Source organism: Artibeus jamaicensis, unplaced genomic scaffold (genome assembly GCF_021234435.1).
Source record: "Artibeus jamaicensis isolate MK-2021 breed Jamaican fruit bat unplaced genomic scaffold, CSHL_Jam_final contig_519, whole genome shotgun sequence".
Lineage (NCBI taxonomy): Eukaryota > Metazoa > Chordata > Mammalia > Chiroptera > Phyllostomidae > Artibeus > Artibeus jamaicensis.
In genome coordinates this window covers 20,252,574-20,274,685 of record NW_026521871.1, presented here as the reverse complement: position 1 = coordinate 20,274,685, position 22,112 = coordinate 20,252,574, and the positions used below count along the sequence as shown (strand labels likewise).

The 22,112-nt window shown below is 47.7% G+C and overlaps 2 protein-coding genes and 1 non-coding gene across 6 annotated transcripts in view; 2 read left to right on the top strand and 1 right to left on the bottom strand.

Moving 5' to 3' along the window:
* The first annotated feature begins 516 nt into the window (after nucleotides 1–516).
* Nucleotides 517–5,171, top strand: RPL32 (ribosomal protein L32). The gene is made up of 4 exons (XM_037139335.2): nucleotides 517–621; nucleotides 1,877–1,977; nucleotides 2,597–2,778; nucleotides 4,970–5,171. The coding sequence occupies exons 2-4, from the start codon at nucleotides 1,882–1,884 to the stop codon at nucleotides 5,097–5,099; spliced, it is 408 nt and encodes a 135-aa protein (XP_036995230.1). The 5' UTR covers nucleotides 517–621; nucleotides 1,877–1,881; the 3' UTR covers nucleotides 5,100–5,171.
* On the top strand, nucleotides 1,669–1,807 carry LOC119044886 (small nucleolar RNA SNORA7). The gene has a single exon (XR_005081697.2). It is a non-coding gene; the product is annotated as a small nucleolar RNA SNORA7 (small nucleolar RNA).
* Nucleotides 5,172–6,351: 1,180 nt separating the features above from the next.
* CAND2 (cullin associated and neddylation dissociated 2 (putative)) overlaps nucleotides 6,352–22,112 on the bottom strand; it is a 31,932-nt gene continuing 16,171 nt past the window's right edge. For all 4 annotated transcript variants that reach the window (XM_053669318.1, XM_037139331.2, XM_037139333.2 and 1 more), the window contains 7 exons: nucleotides 21,682–21,823; nucleotides 19,869–21,371; nucleotides 14,985–15,080; nucleotides 12,204–12,373; nucleotides 10,944–11,108; nucleotides 9,445–9,552; nucleotides 6,352–7,421 (listed from right to left, as the gene is read on the bottom strand). In XM_053669318.1, coding sequence (XP_053525293.1) covers nucleotides 7,194–7,421; nucleotides 9,445–9,552; nucleotides 10,944–11,108; nucleotides 12,204–12,373; nucleotides 14,985–15,080; nucleotides 19,869–21,371; nucleotides 21,682–21,823 — 2,412 coding nt within the window. In that variant the 3' untranslated portion in view covers nucleotides 6,352–7,193. The remainder of the gene's footprint in view (nucleotides 7,422–9,444; nucleotides 9,553–10,943; nucleotides 11,109–12,203; nucleotides 12,374–14,984; nucleotides 15,081–19,868; nucleotides 21,372–21,681; nucleotides 21,824–22,112) is intronic.

Below are 22,112 nucleotides of genomic sequence, written 5' to 3'. Positions count from 1 at the left end.
AAAACTTGGCAGTTTCACCTAATGGGTTACAAGCGTGGATTTTTTAAGTCAAACCTCCAAACCTCACTTCTTACATATGTAAAATGGGGAAAATAATAGACCTACTTCGTAGAATTGTGAGAAGGCTAGTAAATCCAATTGAATTATAGCTATTATACCTAGTCTCATGGCTATTTACAAATTCACGTGAGGAATTATAAGGAAGTCTCTGTTTTGTTTCCTCCTGGCCACTACGAGGCGTACTTTGGCACTGAAGAAACCGAAGCGAAAATTATCTAAAAGCTGGAGGCGAGGAGCGGCTTCAACTTCTGGCGGAAGCGGGTGCTCCGACCAGGTCTTAGAAGGTGAGAAAGACTTCCAAATACATTTATGTATTCTCAAGAGAAGGTAGGAAAATTTTCAAGACTAATCCTGGATATTAATGTCTACGAAAAGAAAAGTAACCCTAGACTTTTTCCAGTATTATTTCTCTGACGATTCTTTATTTTTTAAGGATCAAGAACCGGAAGTGCCCGCCTTTTTCCTGCCAGGATCCAGAGGTCAAGTGGCACACACGTCGCGCGTCCGCTTCCTCTCTCTTCCTCGGCGCTGCCTACGGAGGTAGCAGCCATCTCTTACTTGGTGAGTTTTAATCATTGATCATCTGTGTCTGTGCGGTCTCCACTAAGCCTCATCGCCCCCTAGTGAGGAGGTCTGTCCTTCCAAGCAGTCGTGTCGTTGGGTATTGTCTTTGTCGCCTTGCTGGAGCCCGTATAGGTACAGAACAAGGTGATCTGGCTGGTAATGGAGGTTCGCTTATTAGGGCCGCTAGCGCTCCTACGGAGGCCGCCTGGGGTCAGCCGAAGCTGCGGGCAGTTCATTTGAACCCTAGAGGCGCATGGTGCCCTTCGGTCCCAAACTACCGGGACTTCTCGGGGCGTGGAGTGATCCGGGGGTTGTGGCCTCACCGGCCGGGGCTCAAATCATTGGATTATTTCGATTAGCGATATCTGCCCACGTGGTATAGAGATAAAAACCTGTTCTTGTTGCTCGACGCTCCCCTCAACTTTCTGGCCCTGGTTACTGCAGTGGCGGGAATGCCCCTTCCCCGTCCCCCCAGAAAACCGGTTCGGTTACCAGAAATTCTGATAGAGGATTAGGATCTCTGGGAGTTTGAAACTGTATTCCTGTCATTGAGGAAATCATGGCGCAGGGGGTTCGGGGGTGAGTGTATGCCATTCATGGAGTACCTACTGTGCTAAACAAGGAAGTTGAAGGCTATGAAGAGAGCAAAGGGTGTAAAGAGGGCTATTGAGGACACCTTGAGGAAGGTAACTTTTGAGCTCATCTACAGGTGTAGAAAGGTATGTTCAAAAGCCCAGAGGCATTTTAGAGGTACATCTAGATGCACACCTAGAGGTTTCTCTTTACTAAACGTTTGCTTTGGTCTGGGCATTACAAGCATTCAATGTGCAAGAGCATCTCCATTTTGACAGGTGGGAAAAGGAACTCCATGTAGTTTGTCAAAGTCCTGCATAACTACAAGGAAACTGGGCCACATGGGGGGTTCAGACACTTGGTGAAGTAGGATTTGCTGCCCCTTTGCAGGCCAAGAACCGTTGAAGGCCAGTTTGTGTTAAGTCAGCTATTGGCATTCTTTTTTGCTTGTGAGTAAGTGAGGTGACTTCTAACCTCCCAGGATCGCGTCTGGAGAATGGCTATATTCTTCCAGCTTCGGAGATGGGAGGGAAAACAAGCCTGGCAGAGGTACCCATTCCATTCCCCGCTTGCTCCGTAGCTGGTGATTGGAAGACACTCTGCAACAGTGCTAAAGTCCTGGGTGAGGAATGCCTCCTTCTGGCACTTTTTTGTTTCACAGTATCTGTTTCTTTTGAAGGCACCATGGCGGCCCTCAGACCCCTCGTGAAACCCAAGATTGTCAAAAAGAGGACCAAGAAGTTCATTCGGCACCAGTCAGATCGTTATGTTAAAATTAAGGTACATGGTCCTGGGGTGGAAATGGAAGTGTGTGTTGGGATGAAGAAAAGGGTTCCTGAATTGGCTGCTCGATTTCTGAAATCTCCTAGAGGAGTACCTTGAACACACCAACCAGCCAGTCTGGTTGGTGGAAAAGAGCTCACCTATCATATAGAAACCCAGGCACTTACTGGCACTCAGCCTCTTGATGTGTAAATTGAAACTTAACAAGGCACACTTGGACTTGGCTGTTCTGAGTATCTAGAGGCTTACGTTTGTATCATATTTCAGGTAGCCTTATGATGCTTTGAGAGGTAAATTATCCTTGTTTTATAGATGAGAAAACCTGAGTCTTGAGTATCGACATCCATGCTCTTCATCTTACCATGTGCACAATCCCCTTGTGTTCCATTGGTGTGCGGTCTGCTTTTCCTTTCCTTAGGAGTGGTTATGTGTCTGTGTTCCTGGTGTGCAAATACAGGAGCCTATTTTTCTTCAAAAAAATAAGTAGTGAAATCCTGTTACCCAAAGACAACTACTGTTTGTCATGTTTGCTTTTCATTTGGTCCCTGTTTTTTCCTCCAGAAGGAAGAGTTGGCAGTCTGCAGAGACACTAACCCACCCGTGTGTTTTCTTTCAGCGGAACTGGCGGAAACCCAGAGGCATTGACAATAGGGTTCGCAGAAGATTCAAGGGCCAGATATTGATGCCCAACATTGGTTATGGGAGCAACAAGAAAACAAAGCACATGCTGCCCAGTGGTTTTCGAAAGTTCCTGGTCCATAACGTCAAGGAGCTTGAAGTGCTGCTGATGTGCAACAAGTGAGTTGGATCCTCTCTGGGGGTTCCAATATCAGAAGTGTGGATCTCTGAGCATTTCTGGGAGGGACTCCAGACCTTTCAGAATGCATTTGGAGACATTGTATATTCTCTCAGGAGCTTAGTGAATGCTTGTTGGGGACTTCAAGATGGGGGCAGGAGCTATGATTTGCCCTAAAAAGTTGTAGAGAACCAAGATCTGGAAAGAAAAGGACTTTTGGCAGTCATTTCCAGAACACTGCTTTATGTGAGCGATAGCCTCAGACCTAAAGAGCACTTAAACTGGCTACATGCTTCTTCAGAATGCTACAGTAATCGAGGGGCTGCTGTCTGATTTAGAGCTCAGTGCGATCAGGGGTGGGGGAAAGAAGGCAGGCTGTAGACAGAGGGTACTTAGACAAAGTTGTATAGGCACAAGAGTGCATGGAGGGATTACAGTATTGCTTTCATTGTTTTAAGGAAGTCAGACACTTGGTGCTCTGTGTGAGACTTTTTGGTTGGCTTAGGCCAAAACAAGGACAGTGGTTGAGAAAAGATGGCTGGTGTCAAGTGATGTAGACACAACTGATTGCATCTGTGTGTACACGTTCACAAACGTCTTTAAGCTATAGCAATTGAAGACACAGTAATAAAAATGAAACCACTTTTGTTTGAGTTTCTAGGTTGGAGATTTAATCAGGCATCGAAATGCTGGAGATTTTCTGTAGAAAGGATGAGCACAGGGATTAGTAATCGTAGATGCCCAAACAGCACTGAGTAGGTTGATAGAGGATTATGACAGAACAGTGCAGCCTTCCACACGTGGTGTAGCAAAAACGACTGTGGTGCAAATGCAGCGTCGAGGGTCCATAACTTGTAATCCAAAAGTTCCATTTCTGGGCATTTGTCTTTAAATAATTAAAAAGAAGCCCTGGCTGGTATAGCTTGGTGGATTGAGTGCAGGCCTGTGAACCAAAATCTTTAAAAACTAAATTAAAAAATGGGGAAGCTTTATAGCCCGATCATTGCAAGAGTAACTGAACAATTGTGAATATAGTTGGTGGGTGGTAGGAGTGCAGCGCTGAATGGAATGCTATACATTTAAAAACTGTCATGTATGGAAACTGCCCAGGCAGCAGGGAAAGTATTTAAAATATGTACAGTGTAGCTGTGATTGTTAAATAGAAATGGACAAGGACGTGAGAGGTGTTCGAAAAAAAGACAGTAATACAACTTAAGTCTTCCTGAAAACAAAGATTATGGAAACATTTTAAAATGTAGCTACTTTGAGCTTGAGTGGACCCCTTTATATAAAACAAATTTTTTATCTATTTTGCTTGTCACACTGTTAAGCTATTTTCTTAACAGAGGTCTTAAAAAGAACTGTGTGTACCTATTCCCTTATTTGGTCAAACTCCTTCCAGTCTTCTCTTTTTCTGCTGAAATCCTCCAAGGGTTATGCCTTTTCCTAATCCGTCTTGTATGGATTCAGATCACCTCCCTACTAAAATGTGTCCATTAGACCAGTTATCAAACTCGGGGTGAGGCCAGCTCCTAGTGCACATGTGCTCAGGAAATGTTAGGTGTTCTACTCACTGGGTGGCTTGAAACAGTGTTACTTTTAACGTGAATTTTATCTGCAGCAGCTGAACAAGTAAATGTTTATGGTCTGGATCAGGGACCCCTTGGATTAATCACACCGTTGGAGTCTGCTCTGCTAATGTAGTTCCAAAACTTTTCATAAGCAAGTCCAAGCTCCCTGAGACTTTCCTGAGTTGAGCAGATGGCTAGAAAGACAGATGGAGAATTTCTGAACATGGAGTCTGGGGCTGAGCCATCCTGGCCCTGTCCATTGCTGAATATGTGGTCTTGAAAATTCACTTCCACCTCTGGTCCTTGGCTTCCTTATCCATGATATAGAGGCAATACCAGGATTACTAGGCTACTGTGAGGAGTAAATAAGAGGGGACCGTGAGAGGTTTTTTTGGGTGTGTGTATGTGTGTTGCAGCAGACACTTTAAGAGCCTTGCTAGTATCCTAAGATTTGGGACGTGCAAATGTCATTCAGCAGCTATGTACTATAGCACCCTCTTCGCTCAGTGCTGTAGCTGCTCTGCAGGTGAAGTGACCAAAGCCATTGCCTCCCCAGTGGAACACACTGAAGTGTATGTTCTGGGCTGGCTTGCTCCTTACCTACTTGTGGCTTTTCTTTCAGATCTTACTGTGCTGAGATTGCTCACAACGTCTCTTCAAAGAACCGCAAAGCCATTGTGGAAAGAGCAGCCCAGCTGGCCATCAGAGTCACCAATCCCAATGCCAGGCTGCGCAGTGAGGAAAATGAATAGACAGATTGTGTGCACATTGTATTTGTGTTAATAAAACCTTGAAATTGTGCCATCTGGCATTTCCGCCCTTGATTTTACTTGCCAGTTTCTTTGACAGCTTGTCACAGAGATTGTTCTTTTGCCTGTTAATGCTCCGGAATCTGCCGCGTGGAAGGGATTTATAGAGGATATTTGATGCTTCTCTGGGTACTGGCCTCGAGTGCCCGGACCAACCGTGGTCTGTTCCAGCTGGGGTTGGGGAAGACTTGGCCCTCAGACCAAGGTAGGCTCCGAGACCCTCAATTGAAGGACCGTGCATCTAATAGCAAGAAGTCATTCCTAGTCTCACTTTAAAGTTGCATGACAGGTACCCTGTGTGGTTCTTGTGAAGATTGAGAAAACATGTAAAAGGATCTGGGCAACTTGCTTTCTTTCTCCCTTAAATTCTTCCTTGGCACTGTATAGCTTTTCTTAAGTGATGATAATTGGGCCTATAATAGCCAGAATCGATTTTTTTTTTTTAATCCTCACTCAAGGACATGCCCATCGATTTTAGAGGGGAGGTAGGGAGGGAATCAATTGGTTACCTCGTGTGTGTGTCCAATAAGGACCTAACCCACAACCCAGGCATGTGCCTTGACTTGGAATCGAACCAGCACTTTTTGGTTCAGGGGATGATGCTCCAACTACCTGAGCCACACCAGCCAGGGCAAATCTAGCTACTTTTAATTCTAAAGTTATGATGCCCCAAGAAATGGTGTTAAGTTGCAGTGTAGGGCATGTGGTATATGGCATGTGGTACTCTGGTAGTGTTCAGCCCCTTTCATCAGGGTGCACACTAAAAACTGGCACATCAAAAAATGTTTTCTGCTCATCTACAAAATACGGGCATAATTTTGATTCATACTGGATGGCTATTGTGTTGGCTGTTGTCAATTTTTTTTTGACAATCTAGAGGAAAAGAGGTCAGTGTCTGACTAGGCAAAATCACTGCTCTAGTATAAGACTAGAGTGAGGCAGGGTTTTTTTCACCACCTGTCAGCTGAGCCAGAAATAACACTGGTTATAATTTTCTTGCCATGCCTAGGCTTAAGGCTCTTAGTGTCAGCAGATAAAGTGTCTTTCTTACACATTGACTGCCTCCAATTCAAGACCTTGTATGAAACATTAAGTAAATTATTGGTCACTTTCACTATTTCTTTAAGCTGATGCGGGACGTATCTGATAGGCGGTGTGACTACGGACTAGAGGAATTGTGCAGAGAAAACAGTGGTAACTTAGGGTCTCTCCTTTATTAACCCGGGACAGCACAGAAAGTTCTTTGGCCTGTTGCTTGATTTTGAATCCTCGATACTAAAAAGGACATGTTCAAAACCCTCCTTAGAAGGACACAAACCAACTGCTTATGCCTGGGTTGGGCGAATAAAACACGGCTTGTACTTGCCTGCTTTCCCATTTCTCGGTTTGCTACGTAAGGTTCTGAAATTGGAAAAACCCGTTAGCTCTAATTCTCTACCCACACTCTTCCCCCTTGCAAGTAAATATTTCTGATTCATTACTACCAATTAGAAATTTTTTTTGAATTCTAAAATGTGAGTAACTCAGAAGTACCTGCATTTTTAAGCTGCTCAGCCGAAGTACTAATTTTTGATATGTCGGATCATGTGAATTGAAAACACACGAGTGGTGTGACAAATCTGGGGCGCTAGTGGGAAGAAAGGTCAGCCTGCCGCCCCCTAACCTCCCACAGCTGTAAGCACAGAATGTATCTACACTAAATACTAAGTATTTTGTGAGGCAGGGCCTCCCCAGTTTGAAGAAACCAGACGAAGCAGTGTGAAAGGCTTGGAAGATTCTGCCCTGTTGCTTTGAATGACTGTCCTGAGTTAAAGGGCCCAACTGTTGGCAGCCTTACAGCCTCAGGTTGGGGGCCAATTAGTTGGGGTCCCTGGGGAAGGCACTGTAAACTCCACACAGGAACAGGGGGCCCCCAGGGAAATGCAAGTTTGTAAGTAAAGGCCAGTGGCCTTCGGTGGTGGAAAAGTGAGGCTGAGCTTTTGGCTTAAGCGGGTCCCCTGCCCTTGAGTAAGGGCCCATCCAGTGGCTGGGATAGGACTAGCTGAGCTCCATTGAGTCTGTGCTGGGGGCTGAAGCAGAATCCTTCTGGATGCTCTCAAAGAGGGCAGCAAGTTCGGGGTTGGATCTGATTTGGGAAGAGAAGTCAGCCATGATGGGGCTTTTCCCCACTTCTGGTATGGTCAGCAAGGCGGCCACTGCTCTCATGGCAGAGCGCTTCAGTTCATCTTGCTTCTCAAACTCCTGCTTCACGGAACCAGCCTTGACCTACAGTGGGAAACAACAATGAGCCGTTCTTTACTGAGCCAGTCCCTGCACCACAGCCTCCTGGGCTTCCTCTCCACCACCCACAGCACACTGTCCTGCTTTGCAGTTTCCTGTGGTTCCAGCCTCCTGGTGGTTCTTCCATCTCTGGGCTTTTACGCTGGTTATCTTCCCAAGAGGCTGGTTCTTTGTCATTCAAGTCAGCTTCAAAGTCACCTGAAGGGCCTCTGAGCAACCAATCTAAGTTACTTACCTTTCTTGATAATAAATCAATGGTGACAACTGCTATAAAGTGTTCACTTAGTCTCCTTCCCCTACAAGAAGTATCTCTTCTTTACTATCTCTTTACTATCTCTTTACTATCTCTTTACTGTGATTACAACAGACTTGTACCATAGGACTTAAATGGATTACTGTGACGGTCCTCCGGCCAGGCAGAGGACTACCTGCAGAATGGGTAGTCCATTCTGCAGATGCCAGTGGCAGAGCACACACCCAAAAGTGCCTTGCCTCATCCCCCACCCTCTCCCACTTACTCAGAATCTCAGGAACTCCCCCACTGCTTATGGAATAAAGGTCCTCCTTGACTTACGCCAGACAACATTAGTCTCTTCCCCCTAAAGAATCTGTGATGGTTAAGAGCTTGGTATTGGGGTTGGACAGTCCTGGGTTCAAATGGCTCTGCTGGTGAGAGCTATGACTTCAGGTAGTTGTCACCGTTTTGCCCCTCACTTCCCAAACTGTAATTAAGAGCTTCCCCTTACAGGGCTACTATGAGAACTACATGGCTGTCCAACCTCTTCTCTAAAACCCTTGGGGCCAGATGTGCTTTTGGAATTCAGGAGTTTGGGGGGTTTAAAAAAGGTGATAACATGGGTGTGGTACAACGCCCTGTAGTCAGAAACACTAATGTTTCCCCTACTATGTTTATTAAAATGTAAGACTATTATGAATATCATGAGAAGGGAAATAGGGCCATAAACAGCCTCGTGCCAGTCAAAGTTAAGTTTTGGTGCCAAACAAGTAACTAAAACCTTTGAGCTTGCAGAGCTTTTGTAGGATTCAGAATTGTGGATGAGGCACCAGGGACGTGTGACAAGCTTTCATCCCTGTGCAACAAACAGTGCCATTTGCAAGCTCCTTCCTGTGCACTGGGACTTTCTCCATCCCTACTGTTCAAAGAAAACTAGCAATGTTTGGCCACTGAGCCTGTCGAGCGTTCGGTGGCCCTGTAGAACCACTGTTTTCTTTGACTTCATACTAAGCATATATTAAAAATAAAAACTTACAAAGTAGGTTTCTATTAATAGATTAATCTATTAATAGATTAACCAATTTTATCGGTTTTATCCACATGAGATTTCATTTTTTTTTTAAAGGTTTTGCTACTTGGAAATTATTGCTCTATGGGTATCTCTACTCTTTGGGCTCCAATCTAAAATACTCTGCCCTCTTTTTAACTAAATTTTTTACCCTTCTAAAACCCAAATTAGTTCTTTCAACAGCTATTTAGTAGGTACCCCTCAGGTGTGCCAGGCTCTGTCCTCAACCCTGCAGCTTTCCATGAGGCCCCAGATTCCTCTCGTGGACCCCTGAGCACACTCCAGCCTAACAGCAACTCTGCCCCATGTCCATCAGTCAGTCAGTCAGTCAATAATGTCTAAGAGTCTGCCTCAGTTTCCCAATTAGGACGTGAGATGGGAGAGCCTATCACGTCTGACGTTGCATCCCCAGTACAAAGCCTAGCGCCCAGGAAATACTTAACGAATGACACAGAGCTGGGTTTGAATCCCGGCTCCACAATTCACTAGCTATGTAGCCTCAGCCAACTTCACCTCTCCCAACCCCTGTTCCCCTGTGTATACAAATGCTTAAGAATAAGAAGTAACAAGAAGTACTTTAGAGGATGATGATGATGATGAAAATAAGCACTTCTCATGCCACCAGTACCACAGGAGGTTCTTGGTAAACTATGATCCATCTGCAGAGGACCCATAAGTGTGCACAGGGCCGGGCAGTGGCTTACTTTGGCGATGCAGGTGGCCCTGAGTGGCTCAATGAGCCGATCCACCCTCTGCAGAACAGGTGCAGGACACAGGGTAGCCAATCGAGCCAGCATGATGAAGGTCAGCATCTGCCCAGGAGGAAGGAGACAGAGTTCTTGGTGAAATGGCCCAGGGCCAAAAGAAACAAGCCCTGGGGGAGAGCAGAGACTCTGGACCCAGCACCTGGAGCTCAAGTCTGAACTTGAGCACGAATTCCTGCTCAGGTCCCTGTCAGAGTCTGGTAACACCAACGATATTGGTGTTGTCCTGAAAAAACTCGGATCAGAAGAGGCATCAGGCAGGGCGCAGTCCTCAAGCTGAGATGCCTGCTGGGCCAGGCAGGTACTGTCCGTAAGTGAAGGGCCGAGAGGGGAACTGGGAAGGAGTCAGGAGTCCACACCCCAGACAGCAGCTGTGCAGCTCCTGTGGCCAGGTGGGGGGAATGTGGCCCAGCTTGACGGACTCTTTTCAAAAGAAATCCCAATTCTCACGTAAAATCTCTCAATTCTTAAATGTTGGCACTTGATTTAAACAAAAACAAAATTATGTGAGCCAACTACACATATTTATAGGCTGGATCCAAACTACAGGAGAAATAATAGTGACCTCTTTTGAAAATAGTAAAATCCCTAAAAATGATACACAGCATAATGGGCGGCTGTTTGACATCAGTACATCCACCAGCTATCTCCCATGCCCTGTCCCCACATGCCACACAGCAAAGGAAGAAGGCAGGGTGGAGGGCAGTAAGAGCTACAAAGAGCAAGGCGTTAGATGTTATGAGCTATGACCCAAGTCTCCTCCACTTCCTGCCTTGTGCCCTTGAACTAGCCAGGTCTCTGGTTTTTCCCCTGTAAAATGGGCAACTACACCCACTCTCCAAAGGTTAATGTGAAGGCTTCATGAGATAACCGTAGCTTGCTCAGTCAATGTCCCACCCACCCTCCTCAGCACCAAAGGGGCCTGGACACAACTCAAGCAAGGGAAAAAGCCCATTAAAAATAACTCGCTTTTATCACTCAGTGGGCCTTGGCCATCTTTCACATCAGCACACAGAGATCCAGTTCCTTTTTAATGCTGCTAGGACTCCATGACTGGAGGTGCCCGGTTTATGGAGCCAGTTCTCCGTAAGTGGACTTTTAGGTAGCTGCCAGATTTTCCCAATTCTGAGAAATCAGTGAAGAATAATCTTGAATAGAAAACTCTGAACGTGTGCAGGAGTCAGTCAAGAGGCTCACAGATATTGAATTGCTGAGTCAGTGGGTGTGTCTGGGAATTCTAAATTTTTCCAGTTATTGCCAAGCCATCATCCAAAGAGCTTACCAGTGTAGAACCCCACCAAAGATGTTTGAAAACATACAGCTGTTTTCATGGGGTTTCCTGGGGTAGGGAGTGGGGACAAACAAGCAGTAGGCCCACTGGCACTTGGCCGTCCCCTTGATATGTGGTGGCCATGAGTCTGGTAGGGGGCTCATCCTACCCGGATGTCATAGTGGTCCTTCAGGCCGTCCTCCACGTGGTTCAGGAACTCACAGATGTCCAGCTGGCCCAGACAGCTCTCGAGCAATGAGTACATGCATTCGAAGGCTGCCTTCCGCACGTCCAGCCCATCATCCACTGTGTGTTTAAAGGGCCCCATCTCCACCTGCAGGAGGGAAGGTGACAGATTAGGGGATGTGAACCCAGAGTGCAGGAACACCTCTCCTAGTTCCTGCTGCATACCCCACATCTGCTGTTCAGGGCCGCGTCTCCTGTCTCATACTCTCAAGTCTGTATGCCTCTGCTCAGCCTGCAATGCCCTCTGGTGATGACAATGATAAGAATTATCATTATTATAATCTCCTGAGCAGTTGTGATGTACTAGGCACTGTGCTGAGTGCTTGACAGATGACATTTCACTCAAGCATCACAACAGCTCTAGGAAGCCAGTGTTACTATTAACTGCATTTACCATCGGAGGAAGCTAAGGCTCAGAGAAGTTAAGTTGCCCAAGGACACATAACTAATAAATGGCGGAATCAGACTTAAAAACCCAGATGTCTCTGGACCTTTCAACCATGGGGCTCTGCTCTTACTGGTAAGCTCTTCTCATCCCTCCATGTCCAGTTCAAATGTCCCCTCTGTTGGGAAACTTTCCTAACCCCTCTAAACAGTCACTTCTTCCTCAGGGATGCCACGCAGTTCAGCCCTCTTTAGCACATTGTGTGATGATGATTTATCCATTAAGTTCCCTTTAATCTCTCCCCTTTAAATTCTTACTTCACCAACTGGGCTCTAAACGAGTTACGTAATCAGTACAGTGCGTGTCTCTCTACATCAGTAGGCCATGAGCTCCCTGGTGCAGAAACCATGTCTGGTCCAGCTCTGAATCCTGGTGCTCAGACACAGGGCTGGCGCTCCATGAGCTCCTGCTGAATGCTGAATGATAACAAGAGTCACCAATATCCACTGATGCCAACCATGTGCCAGGAGCAGTGTTGAGTACCTGCAGGATTTCACTCAGTGAATGGTCTCTACAGCTCTATGCTGCAGACATGATTATTTTGCTCACTTCACCTGTGAGAAGAAACTGAGATTCAGTGTGGATCAGGCTGCCCTGGCAGGGTCACACGGCTGGGAAGTAGAGGGGCAGGACTTGACCACTTCAGGTCATGGGACTGGCTGTCTGATAAACCGAACCCTAATCCTTCTTACCTCGGTCAGGCCCAAGCTCTGCCACTCCGTTCTCTGCCAGACTCACCTCTCGGATGAGGTCCCGGCGGATCTTTGTCTCCTGGTAGAGGAGGGGCAGGATGTTACCCAGCCGGTCCCGGACCAACGAGGGCTTGTTGTGCACAGCTGAGTTGAAGAAAGTCAGAGTGGCCCGGCGCACATTCAGGTCTGGGTCCTGCAAGCTCTCCATGAACTCTCCTGGCAGGAAGATGAGAGGGGGTGAGGGACAACACAGCCGAGATGGCACACAGCCCCCAGCCCCATCTCCGTTGTCGGTTCATGTGAGGCATGCCAGCTAGCTTGAATGGGGGCGAACGTATGCCGAGCATCTACTCTGTACCATGTCCAACAAGCCTTCAAAGTCCAAACAAGAATGTGGACTTGAGTCTGGCCTGGGTTCAAATCCATACTGTACCGTTTTCTAACTCGGACCTTTGAGAGCCCTGATGTCCTATCTGTAAAATAGGGGTAATAACAGAATCTACCCTGCAGCACTGCATTTATGGTTTAAAATGTGGTAGTATATAAAGCTCTCAGCAGAGGGCCCGGCAGAAAGCAAAGATCCTACAAATGTTAACTTGATATTACTATAGATGAGGCTCTTGAAGATCAGAGAAATGCAGAAACTTAGACATAGTCACACAGCACCTCTCTGAGTATACCTTTCTGTATAATTTAGACTTCTCAATAACTGTGTTAATGTTTTATATACTCAATAAATCAACAAAATCAAGAATTGGGGGTGGTCCCTAAAAAAAGACAACCTAACTATGTTTTAAATGACTAACATAATCACCCAGGTTATACAGGAGAAAACAACTCACCCAATAACTTCCAAATAAAGAATTCTGACTACATGCCCCCAGACTAAAGACAAAAGTACTATAAACAAATATTGAATAAACAAACATAAAGGTTGGCAATTATCAGACTACTTCCGTATATTCCAACATGTAGTGAATAAATATCTTGTAAATAACAGGAGCCAGTTGCTCCTGTGAGGGAAGGGTATACAAGAAGGGGGAAGGCTGGGGTGAACACCGTGGTGCTGCACAGCAACGGGACCCAACACAGGGATGGATGTGTGTCTGTATGTACGTACACCCGTCTGCTGAGACACTGGCACCCCAGTAACCATGAGCGTACACAGTGTCCAGATCTTGGATTCTGAATACCATCCTCTACTGAAAGGAATCTGGGCTTCTTGGATCAGCAGCTGATGGTAGGGCTGGGGCAGTGCAGATGGGGCTGAAACATCTGATTGAGCCAAAACGTGGGCTCAAAGAGTGTTGGAAACATGTCAGTGAACGTGGTAGCCAGCTAAAAATCTGAGACAGTCTTGAGAATCAAAATAAAGGTGGTCACAGATTATGACCCACTGAATGAAATAGGACTCTATGAGTCTATAATGGTATGAATAAATCAATGAATAAATAAATGAGGGAGAAGAACAAGTTCTTCCTGCAAATGGAATGCAAACTTAATAAATCTGGAAGGAATGTTGGAATTAGAAAGCTGTCATTTGGCAACTGTCAGTAATCATTGATTCAGGCAAGAAACCACCATGGTTGCAAAACATAGTAAGCAAAAATTTGATAAGGAAGGAAATATTTCAATAGACTAAAAACCACTTATTTGTTTGAAAGGAAAAAGTAACTTTAGAGTGAAGAATCCTGGAAGTCGCCACCTGAATGAGGTGATGGGAGTTACCGTCACCAGACATCAGACAAACTGCCACCCCAAGCCTCCTGATGCCGTGCACAGGGACACAAAGTCTCCCAGCAGAGTGGGATTCCAACCCAGGGCTGGTAGCCCTGGGCCCCTTTAATTGTGCCATGCTGGCCGCTGGGATCCCCACTCTCTGTGAGAACACAGCTGTGGGGAACCAGCAAGACCTCAGTTCAGTCTACTGTCTGAGCCTCAGTTTCCTCACCTGTAACATGGGGCCACACCTACACATCCACACTGGGGGCTGTGAGAATTAGTTGTGATGAGATATATTAAAGAACCTAGCATCATACCTGATACACAGTGAGAGCTCAAACACTGTGTGATTTCAACATATAATAACAAAAACCTTCCCTGGCTGGTGTAGCTCAGTGGATTGAGCGTGGGCTGTGAACAAAAGGGTCACCGGTTCGATTCCCAGTCAGGACACATGCCTGGGTTGCAGGCCAGGTCCCCAGTGGGGGCCATGTAGGAGGCAACCACACATTGACGTTTTCCTAACTCCCTCCCTTTCCCTGTCTAAAAATAAATAAAATCTTAAAAAAAACACACACACAAAAAACAAACACCCAGTTAGAGGCCCCAGGGGGTGCCAGCCATTGGCAGCTCAGGCAAGACAGAGAAAAACAGGGCTGGGGGTGTGTGTGCCTGCTGGGTCAGAACACAGGATAAAGTTGCTGCTGGTGATATTGCTGTAGCTTCTGAACATGTTCTCCAATTCAGAGAGTGGTCATATCTGCTGACCCCTTGGTTTCACACAGTGGTGCTGCAGCAGGTAGAGATCAGCACCCCCGCTTTATGGCTGAGGATGAGATAATTCATCCACACTCAAACAGCCAGGGAGTGGCAGAGTCGGGTTTGAACCCAAGGTTGGAAGACTCCGGAACCTCTCCACAGTCCGGTAGGTCACCCTGCCTGGAAGAGGAGAGCCAGCCTCCAGTGCCATCCAGTTAAAAGCCCACAGGCCTGGAGCTCTGAAGAAGTGAGCCTGGTCCTGCAGAAGTCCAAAGGCCCCTTGGACGGCTATGAAGGGGACTGAATGGGATGGGGGAGGGGGGAGCAAAGGGCACGCTCTGCTCACCGATTAAGCTCTTCAGGAGGGGGTCAATGGGGTGGGGCTGGTCCGAGATCAGGAACTTGACCGCTGTGATGACTGTGCTCCGAGTGTGCGGCTGGCCTGCAGGAGAAGAGGCAGTGCTTGGTGAGGGGCGGGGCCAGTCCTACAGGTCAGAAGGTGCCCGAACTCTCCTCTGCCTCCATGGAAGGCAGAAATGTACCCCCTCCCCACTTGAAACTCTCCCCAGTCTTTGAAGAAGTCAATGCTACCATTTCCCCTGGCAGCCTAGAATCTTCCCCAAGTTTTTCCTGCTGCAGCTGAGAGAGTAAAACTGTCAGACTGCAGGTGACCACACTGCAACATATAGACGGAGAACCAAGGCCTCGAGAACTAAGAACCAAACCCAAAGAAAGACCTTTCTTTACTCAGGCCTTGGGACTGCATTCTATTTTCCAGACTGCATTTGGGACTGCATTTCTATTTCCAGAAATAATGGAATAATGCATTCCATTATTTCAATTACTCCGCAGGACTGTCCGATTAATTGGCTGATAATAATAATTAAAACGATTGATTAATTAAATTAAATAATTAAAATTATTTGGCTGATGATAATTAAAATGACCAATAAAATTATTAATCTCTATTTTATGGATGAAAGAGAAACCCAGAAAAGTTAAGTTCACATCTAAGGCCGTGGAGCAGATCCAGAGGTCAACAGCTGATTCTGAGCCTTGGCTGGGCTATCGTCCTCAGTCCTGAATTCTCCAGGCAGGGGGCAGGTGTACTTCAGGCAGCTGAAGACCAAGGGGACTGCAACAGAATTCAGAGCATCTCCAAAGTCTGAGAATAAAGAACTCACTTAGTTTTGCCTTTCTGCTTGCTTTCTGAGTGCAGAAGCTGAATAAGGGAGGGAAATACATTTCCCATCGCATGAAAGAAATAAATCAGCAGCTTCTCCACACGCTTCTCAATCTCCTCTCTAAACTGCTTACATTCTAGTGGCATGTCTTGCAGAAACAGAAAAAAAATCCTAAAATTTGTATTGAACCAGAGAAGACTTCAAATAGGCAAAACTCTTACAAGAAAGAAGAACAAAGCAGGAGGCATCCCGCTTCCTGGTTTCCAGTTACAATCATCAAAACATCCTGGTGCTGGCATGAAACAGACACACAGGACAACAGAACTGAGGACCCAGATATAAATACAGGCATGTATGGTCAACTAATATTTGACAAGGGAGCCAAGAATACTCAGCGGGGAAAAGACAGTCCCTTCGATATACGGTGCTGGGAAAACGGGATAATCACATGTAAAAGAAGGAAACTAGACCCCTATCTTACACCACTCACACAAACTGATACGTAAGAACTGAAACCATAAAACTCCTAGAAGAAAACACAGGAATAAAGCTCCCCGACATGGGTCATGGTGTTTCCGATACGACGCCTGAAACACAAGCAACAAAATAAAGAGTAAACAAGTGGGACTACATCACACTAAAAAGTTTCTGCACAGTAAAAGAAACCAACAACCAAATGAGTGGGAGAAAATACTGGCAAACCACGACATGGATTTAATATCCAAAATATTTAAAGAACTCATACAACTCAATAGTAAATAACCAATAATGCAAGTTAAAAGTGGGCAAAGGACCTGTATAGACATTTTTTCAAAGAAGATACTTGAAAGGCCAACAGGTACATGAAAAGGCGCTTGACAGCACTAAGCATCAGGGAAATGCAAATCAAAACACAGCGCGCTATCACCTCACGCCTGTTGGAACGGCTGTCCTGGGAAACGTCAGCTGAGACACGGAGAAAAGGGAGCACTTGTGCGCTGCTGGTGGGAGTGTAAACTGCTGCAGCCACTACAGAAAACAGTACAGAGGTTGCTCAAAAAATTAAAAATTGTATTGCCATATGATCTAGCGATCCCGTTTATGGGAATAAATACATATGAAGAAAACACAAGAATCTCAGGGAGCTACCTGCACTCCCATTAACTTCAGCAATAATGCTAAAGGCATGGGAACAACCTAAGTGCCTGTCAACAAATGGATGGATAAAGAAAACATCACACACACACACACACAGGGATATTAATCAGCCACAAAAAGGAAGTCCTGCCATTTGCCCCAACATGGATGGCTCTTGAGGGCATTATGCTATGCGAAATAAGACAAACACCATATGATCTCATAAGTGTTATCTTAAAAAAACCAAACTGACAGAAACAGGGATCAGATTTGTAGTTCCTGGAGATGGGGGGTTGTGGGTGGGCGAAATGAGTGAAAGTGATCAAAAAGATATAGACTTCCAGGGAGAAGACAAATAATTCCTGCAATGTAATGTACAGCATGATGACTGTAGCTAATGATACTGTTTTATAGATTTGACAGTTGCTAAGAGTAGTTTTCTTTTCTTTAAAGATTTTATGTATTCATTTTTAGAGAGAGGGGAATGGAGGGAGAAAGAGAGGGAGAGAAACATCCATTGGTTGCCTCTCGCACACCCCCAACTGGGGACCTGGCCCAAGACTCAGGCATGTGCCCTGACTGGAATCAAACCTGCGACCTTTCAGTTTGCAGGATGACGCCCAACCTACTGGGCCACACCAGTCAGGGCTGAGAGTAGATCTTAAAAGTCCTCATTACAAGGACAAAAAGTTTGTGTGGGTCTCTCACAGTATACTCATGCCAGAGTAAACTGCAACCTCGAACCACTGCCCAGCCTCCTTATGTGTGGGCTGTGAGCACCGAAGGGGACTGTACAGTGAAAAGAAAAAAAAGTTTGTAATTATGGGAGTTGATGGACATTAACTAAACTTACTGTGGTAATCATTTTACAACATACACATACATCAAATCATCATGTTGTACTCCTTAAACTAATACGATGTTATATGTCAATTATATTTCAGTAAAACGAAAAAAAACCCAAACAGATGAACAGCTTACTTTTCTCCACCTCCCCACTGCCAACCACCCGCCAGCATATAACAGTCAAGGGGTTAAGGCTGTTTCATTCACAAATTTTATGGTGGTGACTCAGGAGAAAGTTTACAATTTGGGGCTAGGGTATGTGTGAGTGAACGAGTTACTGAATTTAGACTTTTTCCCTCATTCTCTTTCTATCCTGACTGGCCCCTAAGAAGACGGGTGGCTGGTGAAGATATGCAAATAGAGTGGGATTAAGTAAATTTAAAATATGAAAAAATGAGGACAGGAAGGGACGGAGATGGAGAGCACAGTGAGGGGCACGCAGAGAGGCCACTGGGAAGTCCCACGAACTTGCCAGAAGCAGGCCACCAATTTGGCTCTAACCTTCCTTCCTTGAAGTCAGTGATAAAAAGGACATGTAACTAGTTAGCTGGTTCAACAGCATTTGTGAGGCAGAAACAAATCAGAGCTTAGAAAAGGCAGGGCTCCCTGGCCTTTTCAGGGAGCCTGTAGTTCAGGTTGGAGTATTATCTTAATACACCAAGGTGTGGGTTCAATCCCCGGTCAGGGCACATACAGAAATCAACCAATGAATGCATAAATGAGTGGAATAGCAAATTGATGTTTCTGTCTTTCTCTTCCCCTCTCTCTCTAAAACCGATAACTAAAAATTTTTAAAAGAAAGAAAGATGGATTGAGTGCAGCTCTGCGAACCAGAGGATCGCAGTTCAATTCCCAGTCAGGGCACATGCCTGGGTTGCAAGCCAGTTCCCTGCAGGCCAGTTCCCAGCAGGGGGCGCACTAGCACTAGAGGCAACCATACATTGATGTTTCCCTCTCTCCTTCCCTTCCCCTCTAAAGATAAATAAATAAATATTAAAAATAAAATAAAATACTGTCACAAAGTAACATTTAAAAAAAAAGAAAGAAAAACCAGGACTGCTCCTCATCCTAACTTGCCCCTTAAGGGTCCTCATGAAGAGCCCTGTGAGTGTAACGGGATGTCCTCCGGGAAGGTTCTTCCCGCCCATACAGGGGTGAGGGCCACACAGCTGCTTCTTATAAACCCAGCAACCCAGCAAGGGCTTACCAGGGTCACCAGCACAGCAATGGCAGCAGTTACTCAGTGTTGCTTGGGTACCACACACCATAAAAGCCCTCGCCTGCTTTATATGAACTGATATACCCACTGATCCTATCAGGAGAACAGCTGACCAGCTCCAGCCCTGGAAGCCTTTTGTTCTAGGGGCCCAAGTAGCTCCACAAGTACACCTGTGTTTTCTTCCTGCCTGAGCGTTGGAAACGCAAGCTGACCCCCTGGTTCCTGTCCTGTCCCCCCACACCTCTGGGCATGGCATCCAATCTTGTCTACACTTCCATTTGCTCCTGGCTCAAGCTAGCCCAAAAGAGCTGCGCTCTGCTGGCTGCTGTTCCTGGCCCTTCAGAGAATTACTTTTATTAACCTCCCCATAGAGCACAGGTAGAAAACACAAGGCCCACGGGCCAAATCCTGCCTTCCACCTTGTGTTCTTCGGCCCTGCACCTTGTTTCTACCTGGCAGCAGTGCAGAGCTCCTTGCCCCTAGTTAAGGGGTAGTTACATTTACATGGTCCTAAAAATACATTTGGTCCTCTGAAGGCAACTGCGAGGCTGAGGTGGCCTTCGATGAAAATGAGTTTGACAGCCCTGCTAGAGCATAAAGCTGCTGCCCACCTTAAGGATTATGAAATATTTCTTTGTTAAAGACCAAGGACTCTGTCTCCTCCATCCCAGACAGCCCCACAGGAGGAGGTGTGAAAGTCTCAGAACAGGGTTTGTAAATGGCTCCTATGCCTTCATCTTACACACACCACGACTCTCAGACCTAGTTACCGGGAACTGGCTTACTTTGTGTGGGATGCTCATACACTTGGGGCAAACTGCCCACTAAAGATCTGGGCTGCCTCTGCCCAGACCTGTGCCCCTACCTGCAGCAAGCTGCTTCTGGAAGCGGGGCAGAAGGAACGGAGGGTTCGCAAGGACAAGCTTCCCAAGGCACTCGGCCACTACCCCCCGGGTGCCCTCCTCAGCACCCTCACAGCACTGGAACAGCAAGGCCCAGATGTCCTCGGCATAGGGCTTCAGGCTGTCGGGCGGGGCTGCCCCCAGTGCCTCCCTGAGCGAGTGTAGCAGCAGATACTGCCGCCGGGGCTCAGCCTCGATCTGTCTCAGCAGGAAGGGCAGAAAGTCGGGCAGGTTCCCAGCGCCCACACGGCCTAGGGCATAGGAGGCTGCTGTCCTCACGTCCTCACTGGGTGACCCCAAGGCTTCCAGGAGCACCGTCTTCAGCTCCCGCTGGGGTCCAGGCCCAGCCACCTGGCCCACCTCTGCCAGTGACAAGAACGCCAGGACCTTGACCCCTGTGCTGGAGTTGGGTGACCTGGCATCACAGACCAGGCGTTTTGCTGTGCCCGCTGCCTCCTGGGGACAGGCAGCTGTGAGGGCGGCCACACATCGGGCCAGCGAGTGAAACACCTGCTTGTGCAGGCCTGGCCCACCGTCCACAGCCTGGTCATACACAGGAGCAGTGAGCAGGTCCATGAGCTTGGCGTAGTCCATGCACGGGGGCCGGGTCCCCACCAGGGCCTGCAGGAAGCCTTGGGCAGCTGCCAGCACACTTGCTGGCAACAGGGGTGAGCGCAGCAAATGCAGCAGCTCTGAGAGCACGGGGCCGCTGACCTCGGCCAATGAGGTTGGCTGGGCCTGGGTCACCGTGGTGAGAAAGTCCACAGCTAGCTGGGCCACATGCATGTCACTCTCGCTGACCAGGGCAGGCAGCTCGGCCAACACAATCCTCACAGAGGATGGAGGGAGGCTGAGTCCCTGGCTCTGAGCCAGGGCGTCCAGGGCGGCCAGTGTGGCCAGCCGCAGCGCCCGTTGGTTCTTGCGCAGGAATGAGGCCAGTATGGGCAATGACTCGGCCAGAATGGGCCGCAGGTCAAGCCGCAGCGGGGACATAGCCACAAGCGTCAGGGCCTTGACGGCAGGCAGCCGGGTGATCTCGTTCCGCAGGCGGTCCAAGAGTAGTAAGAGCGATGGCTCCAGGTCATTTCCCAACCGGTCACCCAGGTGGCCGACAAGGTGGCCCATACAAGAGATGGCGCGTTCCTTCACCTCCTGGTCTAGGTCGGTGGCACGGAGCCGTGCCAGGGTGGCTGCAGACATCTCTCCAATGTACGGCTCGGGGTCCAGCACCCGAGGCCTACCCAGAGGCCACAGGGCCCGCACCAGCTCCTGTAGCACCAGCAGGGCCTCAGCTGCAATTTTGTAGAAAGGGTCAGACACACAGGCCATTACAGGTGGCAGGATGGTGGACAGGTGTGGGTGGAAGGCCTCAGCGGGCTCTGTGCCCAGCAGCCCCTGCAGGAAGGCCAGGGAATCCGTCCGGATGGTGGAGGAGCTAGAGCGGTCCGCCAGTGAGAAGATGATGCCTGCAGGGGGTGGTGCGAAGGTTACAGGCCACAGACCCTGACCCCACAAAGCCCCCCTGGGTGTGAGGGTAGAACGCCCACAGGTTTCTGAGCTGGATCCAAGCACCTGGGCTCTTATGCAGCATATTCTAAGATGTTAGGACTTGCCTGGGGCCAGAGGTAAGGAACACGAGGCCATCTGAAACCAGGGTGTAGGGCCTGCACCCTAGCCTTATTCTCACCACGGGTAATGGGGAACACCCTCAAGGATTGGGGACTGGGTTCTGGAAGAGGCCCAGGACAGCAAACGCCAGGCTCCAACCCTTCTTACCTGCTACCAGCACAGGCATGTGCTCTGCCAGGCTGCCAGGGAGGGTGCCCGCCAGCTCAGTGAGGAGGCTGAAGCATCCCTGGCGGGACCTGATGCTCCGATCTTTCAGCTGCCGCTGTAGGGCCTTGATCACAAGGGGCACCTGTGGACAGGTGAAGGGAGGGTCAGTGACCACCCAGGAAACTTCCACACCCCATCCATTGAGGGGCCCAGGGCTCCTCCACTGAGGAGGAGTCCTTCGTTGAGGACTTCAGTCAGCACGGAGAGGGTTAGTCCATCCCAAGCTTTCCATCACTCACTCTGTACCAGACCCCTGATTCTATACTATATCCAGACCTTCTGAAATACGTACTACTCCTAGGTAGGCCCACTCTACAGAGATTAAGTAACTTGCTCAAAATTAGGCAGGCAGTTGGCTCTCAGCCCTACAC

Excerpts from the sequence above, each read along its gene's own strand:
- RPL32 (XM_037139335.2), top strand. The coding sequence starts at position 1,882 with ATGGCGGCCCTCAGACCCCTCGTGAAACCCAAGATTGTCAAAAAGAGG. Across the intron at positions 1,978-2,596 it reads ATCGTTATGTTAAAATTAAG|CGGAACTGGCGGAAACCCAG; the intron begins GTACATGGTCCT and ends GTTTTCTTTCAG. Across the intron at positions 2,779-4,969 it reads GTGCTGCTGATGTGCAACAA|ATCTTACTGTGCTGAGATTG; the intron begins GTGAGTTGGATC and ends CTTTTCTTTCAG.